At 42.1% G+C, this 7,325-nt stretch overlaps 1 protein-coding gene across 1 annotated transcript; it reads right to left on the bottom strand.

Moving 5' to 3' along the window:
- Positions 1-7,257, bottom strand: LOC104547393 (group 10 secretory phospholipase A2-like). Its single transcript, XM_010193051.1, has 4 exons — positions 7,032-7,257; positions 4,099-4,264; positions 1,340-1,446; positions 1-146 (listed from the first exon to the last, which is right to left on the bottom strand). Exons 1-4 carry the CDS (start codon positions 7,255-7,257, stop codon positions 1-3), a joined length of 645 nt encoding a protein of 214 aa, XP_010191353.1.
- Between the last annotated feature and the right edge of the window lie 68 nt (positions 7,258-7,325).

The following is a 7,325-nucleotide window of genomic DNA, read 5'->3' as shown; positions in this document are numbered from 1 at the left end:
CTAATGCCTACACAAAGGCTGAATCTGACCACACATGAAGTCTGGCCACAAAAGGTATTTTGTGTGATATGGAGCTTTAGAAAAACACTTGGCAGCTTCGCGGTCACATTCACATGCCATTTTTTGACATTTGTCTTCTAGTGATTCTGAAAGAAAACACAGTAAGTTTGATGTTAGTCTGAAGTCAGTAACAGTACCAAGTGGAATACCAAGAATTGCTCCCTCACGTTTCATGTTTGCCATATAAATGGCTCTTCTATTTCAAGTGCAATAGGAAACGTACTGAGCTTTAGCAAGACTTGTTCCTTTGTGTTCTTTAGGCAGAGCTCCATGCTAGGACATTGCAGCAAGAGAGGATACACAAGCGTGGTTTGGTTTAGTGACAACTGACAATCAGTGGAACTGTCTTGGCAGGTGAAAATATAACAGTTTGATAAATATTTAAATACCCTTCTTCATGTTCTTTAATAAAGGAACTCTGATAACTGATTCCTCTTCACAAGGTGGGATGTGATCTTCCCTGCCCACCCTGTTGCTCCAGTGAAACTTGAGTTTGGGAATATATTTTCCATTTCACATACGCTTTAATGTACTAATTCCCAGGTAGCATTACAATTATGTACGTGAAATAAGGGATGCAAAGATGTTCCATGTTCAGAGTAAATCACCACCTTTTTTTATTAAGGCATTCAGTAAGAAGTTAGGTAAAGTGTGCTTCAGTTGGGTAAAATCTATATCTGGCCATATTTGTTTTACAATTGTAGTGTTGTAACTTAACAGATTGCTTGGCATGAATGTTTCTTCTTGGCATGAACATTTGCTTCTACATCAATGTATCTTTGGGTTCATTGTGCCAACCCAGAAATGTGTGGTTTTTTCCTCTGCAACTGGCTGTAAACCAAAGAATCCTCGATTAGATTTTTTTCTGAGAATTTGAACGTTTTAAAAGCTTAGCCAAATCTTTGCTTGAGATTTATCTCGGAGCAGAAGAGGTGTTCAGTTTTGTGAATGAACTCCAATTCTGCTATGAAATGGAAGTGTTGTTAATGTATATATGTTGACACTGGAACTGGCTACCCATAGAACTCGGTAGCACAAGTAGCATAAACAACATGAGAGGATTTAAAATAAAAAAGCAAACCACAAAAACCCCAAACAAACCTAAACAAACAAACAAAAACCCCACAGCTTACCCTGGCAAAAAAGTCACAAAAGGTAGGATGGTGAAATAATGAAGTTAATTAGGAAAATGTCTTTCTCTGAAGTCAATGAGACAATCAGTAGAAGTAAAAACCAAAGACAGACACCAAAAAACCCCCAACTAGAAGTGTTTGCTCACCACACACTGGAGTACGGTCTTCACATTCCCAGTAGTAGCTTTCTGTCTTGGGGTGACAGCCTGCTTGTTCTGCCAGCCCATAGCAGCAGTCATGGTTAAAGCAGCACCTGAGGGGAACGGAAATGGGCCAGCCTTAATTCATACTGCAGGGATTATGGTCACACAATCTGGATGGGTTTTATCTACAGCTTGTGAAATAATAAAACACTCAACATAGGTGAATGTAAAACTGTTACCTGCTCAGGAATCAAAACAGGGTAACTGTTTAATAGGTCACCTGGAAAAAAATACTCCTCTTTCATGTAATGAGTGATGGGGAAAACGTCTGACACACATTGATATAGCTGAACTTCCTCCGAGATGAAAATACGAGGAATCTTTTAAAGCATTCTCAGTTTTAAACACAATAAACTTTTCTGTAACTATGCCTCTCTCTCAGCCCCTTCCAAGAAAACGATTAAACGCCAAAATAGTTTGTCAGATAATGAAGGATATATTTTTCTGCCAGTTATTGATGCTATTGCAAGAGTTACCGGCAGGGAAGGGACAAGGAGAATTGTTAGGCTGTAGCTTGCTGTCATCAATGTCATCTCATAGCAGAGTCTTTAGATGGTGGCAGAAAAGCTGAGAGCGGGGGAAATGTTCAGTAACGAATAGGCACAGGCGGTGTCTAATGCCATAATACAACTAAAACTGTTTGCTCAGTATCATGGGAAAATTGCCCCAAATTACGATTTCAAGATTGTTCTTGTCAGAACTGGAATGATGAGTTCACAGACTTTCTATCACACTGTGCAACTGAGCAGTACAGGTAAGCGTTAATGGCGTATTTTAAGACTTAAAAAAAGAATTACTCTTCTGGTACAGTTCTTGCAAGCAAGGGACGTAACAAGGGCCTGAATTTAGACAGCTTGTAAGTTTTTGCTCCCTTGACTCGGTAGGAGAACAGGGTGTATCCACAAGCTCTTCGCATTCAGTCAGTCATTTCCCTCCCGGTAGCCTAAACCCATTATACTACAGTAGGCACATGGTGTTTAGGTGGTGTTTAGATTGCCTGAGGGATGTGTCTGCAATACAAAAAGTTAACGCTGTGAGTGCTCTCTTGCTATTACTGTTTGTTGCCATGCTTATTAAATAATTGCGTGGTAATTCCACATGAATCGCGATTCACAGATCCTGCAGTTCGTAACAGCTGAGCAGCAAATGACTGCAGTAACTCAGCATGTTCATTAAGTGCACAGCAATAATAATAAAAACAAGAAGTCTTTGTAGCAGTACTAAGGTAAATAAACCAGGAAATATGGCTGCTTTTGCTACAGTGCAGTTTATCTTCATATGTTCACAAAAATGGTTAGAATTACTTTTGTCCTCCTTTAAGCATTTTAAATAAAAACAGATCCTTAAGGATTTTGTATTTGATCTTACGAAAGCAACGTGCGATTGTCTGTTTTGGAGTTTGTAAGTGGCAAGCAGAAATCTAACGTGCAGTAACGTTTGCACAATTCCATTACAGATGTTCTTGCTTCAGATGCAGTGTTTCTGTATTGTCACTCGGATGGTTTTCAGGCATAATTCTGCATGCAAACAGAGCACAGTGTAGTTCAAAACTTCAAGAAATAAGACGTGGTGGGAACATTTGTCCCCACGTTCAGTTGGTGCAATTCTTGGTTCTGTTCAAACGCAGCAGTGAGGTCGCTCGGTTCTGGCTCATCGTCCTCGTTCTGTAGCCATCAAACCCAGAGCACAGAGAGCTGCCCATGCTGCGTGAAGAAGCAGCTTCTTGCTACAGTGGGGCTTTCACATGGAAAATGGTCTGCAGTGGCTGACGAGCCAACTGCAGATTGTCCAGCGTTATCTTTGGTACACGCTGACCAGGACGGTAACAGTCCCTTCTTTTGTATGTGTTCCCAGTCACTGAAGTAGCAGCTACATCCTACAAAATCGTCTACAAAATAACAGAAACTTGAAATATGTGGGCAAAGATTTGACAAGTTTTGGGTCTAATCACGACTGGAATCTTTATGGGAAAAAACCCAAACCCACCGGATTTGAACTTCCCGTATATTCTGCCCTAAATATGAGGATCAGGTGTTTGTTTTCCTCTTAATTTACAACGTATCTGGTAACTCAGAACTTGAGATGTCACATACAGTGAGGAAATGTATCATAATGATAAACCTGAAAATACAAACCTTTCTTTAACTACTGTAATGAGAAAACCATCTTTTAGTCAACCAGTGTTGGACTGTAAATTAAACTGATGGCAGTCGGTATGCTGGATTTAGTACTAAGCACAAAGGTCTGGTTTATTTTAGTAACAACTCATAATACCTTTTACTAAATTATTTTTCAGCAGGTTGAATTTTACAGAAGTTTTCCATGCATTATTTTGAGTACCAGTAAAATGGGATGGGTGGTAGGGAAATGAAAAGATTTTTCAATTGTAATTTTTTAATTTTTTTTTTTTTAATTTTTACTTTTATAGATAGCTTGAATGTTTGAGCTTTAAAGCTTCTCCAGGAAGACTTTAGTTCTTCAGCTCTTGGCCACACAGCAACAGCAGTATTAACGCAACGAGAGCAGGACTCGCGTACACCTACGGTAACACAACTGTAACGCGGCCGAATTTCTTAGCAGCCCGAGGTATTTAAACTCGGATCCCTCACTGATGTTAAATAGGCCTGGTTCGTATTTCAGTCCTCTTGCTGTTCTCTGCACACATTCAGCACTTAATTACTCAGGTGAACTGTTACTCTTACCAGTCTACTCTGTCCTTGGGCCATCCTCTTCCTCCCAGACCACAGTAGCATCCATAGCGTAGGTAGGCGAACGGAGATCGTCCTGTGGTGCATCTAATGGCTCCGGCCAATTCCAGAATTCCTCTTCGATTTCTAAAGTGGACTTCCCCAAAAGTGCCTTTATAAACTGTAGAAGAAAAACTCTTTAGTTTTTAGTGAATCAAACATGCAGAATTAAAAGAGTTGTGGGTTTTGTTTTGGTTTGGGGTTGGTTTGTTTGGGGTTTGGGGGTTTGTTTTCTTTTCAAACTTTCATCATGAATGTCAGTACCTGAAAACAATACCGTTTTCTTTTTGACGCTTTGGGGCCACACTGCTTAACCCAGTCCCTTTTTACTGCAGTCTCTAGTGAGCAGAAGGCAGACCAACGTCTGAGTGGCTGCAGTGGTGTCCTGTCAGCAAGGCAGCTGCAAGGGCAAACCGCAGTCTTTTCCACTCCTGACTGGCACGGGCTGGCGTGTGTCCTGGGGTCTGGGGCCTCATCTGCTCACATCAGATGCCCAAGTGGTGTGGTATTTTCTCCTTTTCATAACATGCCATTTTTCTCGTGGCGTTATTTTGTAGAATGCAACGCTTTACATTTGAACGGACAGGTCCTCCATGGTGGGGATGCCAATCCTAAGGCTACTTCAAGCACCATAAAAGAACAGAAGGGGAAATGCAAACCTCCAGACACCTCTGTGCAGTTGTCTTTGTGACTGAGGTGGCTAAGCCACAGAGATCAAAAGCTGTGAGGTGACTTTCTGATTGCTGAAATTAGGGAAACACTAAAGACAGACAGAGAGAAAGTAGCAGTAAGTTATCACGTTATATTTGGGTTGGGCTTGATTTTAAAACTGCAATTCCTGTTGCCCAAGTTGGAGCCCTGCCATGTTTAGAGAGTTTGAACTTCACCATTCTGCCGTGGTTCGTTGTCTGTAAGCTCTTGAGAGTTCAGATTGTGCTAAGTGCTGTGTAATATTAAGTCTTTGCAAGCCGTTTTCCACTATACCTTCCTGCTCTCCTTTTTTCCTAGTTTTCTGAGTAGCTTTCAATATTTAAAAATTTAGTCCCTTAAATTTCCACATGCATAGAGGAAAAAAAAACCCAACGTTTTAGAAACACATGATTTTTTTTTTTGTGGAAGGTCATATTTCCCATAACTTTTCTCTTTGAAATGGGCACAATGCAAACATAACTATTTCTGCAGATACATAATTACATTAAGATGCACAGCTTTGCATAATTATGATACATAATGAATGTCATCATTAGCATCTAATACAGCCTATGATGTTTTGTGTGTTTTTAATGTTAAGCCATTCTTTCAAAGACTGAAGCTACAGAATCATTTTTTCATGTTAAATATGTGTATGATTTCCTATAGTGATGCTCCCTTTGGACAGTCATAGAGCTCCAGTAGCTCAGAAGCTGGGAACAGGCAAACTTGCCGATGCATCTCCAAGATCTTGCCAGAAGTGGAAACCTTTGATCTGTATGCATTATAAAAACTTTTTTTTTTTTTTTTGCTTAGATTTTCCCCCTCTGTTTTCATAAGCCATCAGGAACAGCCTTTCTTGCTTCAACTTGTTGCCGAGATCACTGCCCCCAAAAACCGTGGTCACATGTCAATTTTTTAAGAGAATAAATTTGCTTGTTTTGATACTGTGAACCAAGCACTGAGAAACAGGTAAGTGGCATTTCCCCTCTCCTCACTGCCCGTGGAGTGGGTGACAGTGACGCCTGACTCGGAGTGCTCCGACCGCAGCCAGGCTCTGCAGTGATCGCTCTGGGCTGGCAGGGGCAGAGAAACGGCCTCTCTGTGCTTTCCTTAATGCTCTCGGTGACGTCTGTGCTGTGCAAAGCACCAAGTCTGAAGGATGATCAAGATGCAGGAGGAATAACAGGAGCACACTATGGTCAGAAAGCAGAACTGGGGCAGTGAGCTTGGTGGGACCTTAAGGTGGCCCCATTATGCAAGCACCTATGGTCTTTAATCACGCGATTGCCTTTTCCCACCCCCAGACCCTGCTTCCCTCTCTGCACTGAATCTGCTGTAAGAATGAGTTGAGGCTCTTGTCCTTAGCACCCTCCTATTTGCAAGAGTTGGTTTGGTGAATTTGCAAGCTGCGTGGTAATGTATAAAAAAGTGCAAGAAGACAAGAGCAGCTCTTTAATTAAAGACAGCTGAAGGCTATTCTGGAAAACTGGGGTTTATCCCCACAGCTGTCACAAAGGTTCAGCATCAGGTTAATCACATTAAAACAACGTCTGTCGCTGTTTACTAACAGGATGCACTCAGCCTGCTAAATACCCAAACCACTGCAGTACTTGGTGAGAAGCAGGCTTGGAGTAGTTGAAGTAATAATTTAGTTGCAAGTAAACTTGGGTTCTAATGTGTCACCACGGGAATCTAAAGTTAGTGAATGCTTTTTTGTGTCAGCCCGCCTACATCTCTGAAAAAAGGATGATGATACTGTTTCACAGAAGTGTGAAAGCAAGAAGTACATTGAGGTACTATATTGAAGAGCACCTGTGAGGAAACAGACTGTAAATTGTTACAGCTGGTCTTTAATACTGTTTAATAAATAGGTCATAGGAGACAAAAAAATTAAATAAATACTTGCAAAGGGAGTAGTCAGCTCTGCTCAGGTGTGAAGCAGGGGTTCTTTAATTACATCCTCACATCATTCCTTATTCACAGATGGACTCATTCTTTCAGAATAACCCAGTTAGGCTTGTAGGCAACCTCTGCTGGAGCAGTTCCTAGCTTTCAAACCTCTTCGTAACCTAAGTGCTTTGAGATAACTCTCTAATCCGCACAGGAGGGTGAGGAAATGTATGGTTACACATGCAAGCTGCAGTCCGATTTTTAAATTCCGAACTTTTTAACGCACTTGCACATTTCTGCCGAACTTTCAAAATGTACCGTGGCACCCTCCACCAGAGCTCCCTTGTTGCACCCGTAAGGTGACGGGGGGTGGGCAGCCAGCGCAGCTACTCTCGCTGGTTTCGGAGGGTTACAGCCACGCTGCACCCTTCCCCAGCGCTGCTCGTCACGGCGGGAAGGTGCTCGCTGCCACGATCGTTTCTCCTCACGCTCCTTCCTCTCCCCTGCCCCCCAGGCGCGGTTAAGCCCCATCCCTCGGGGTATGGAGCGCGGCCGAGACCTCCGCTAGGTCCCGCAGCGGCTCTACTCACCGGGCAGCA

The sequence above is a fragment of the Mesitornis unicolor genome, unplaced genomic scaffold, assembly GCF_000695765.1.
Source record: "Mesitornis unicolor isolate BGI_N332 unplaced genomic scaffold, ASM69576v1 scaffold38569, whole genome shotgun sequence".
NCBI classification, from domain to species: domain Eukaryota; kingdom Metazoa; phylum Chordata; class Aves; order Mesitornithiformes; family Mesitornithidae; genus Mesitornis; species Mesitornis unicolor.
This window is presented reverse-complemented; position numbering and strand designations above follow the sequence as displayed.

Coding starts and splice junctions, on each gene's coding strand:
- LOC104547393 (XM_010193051.1), bottom strand. CDS start 7,257: ATGGGGCTTAACCGCGCCTGGGGGGCAGGGGAGAGGAAGGAGCGTGAG. Junction 4,265..7,031: donor TGCCACGGTACATTTTGAAA/GTTCGGCAGAAA, acceptor TTTCTTCTACAG/TTTATAAAGGCACTTTTGGG. Junction 1,447..4,098: donor CCCAAGGACAGAGTAGACTG/GTAAGAGTAACA, acceptor CGTTCCCCTCAG/GTGCTGCTTTAACCATGACT.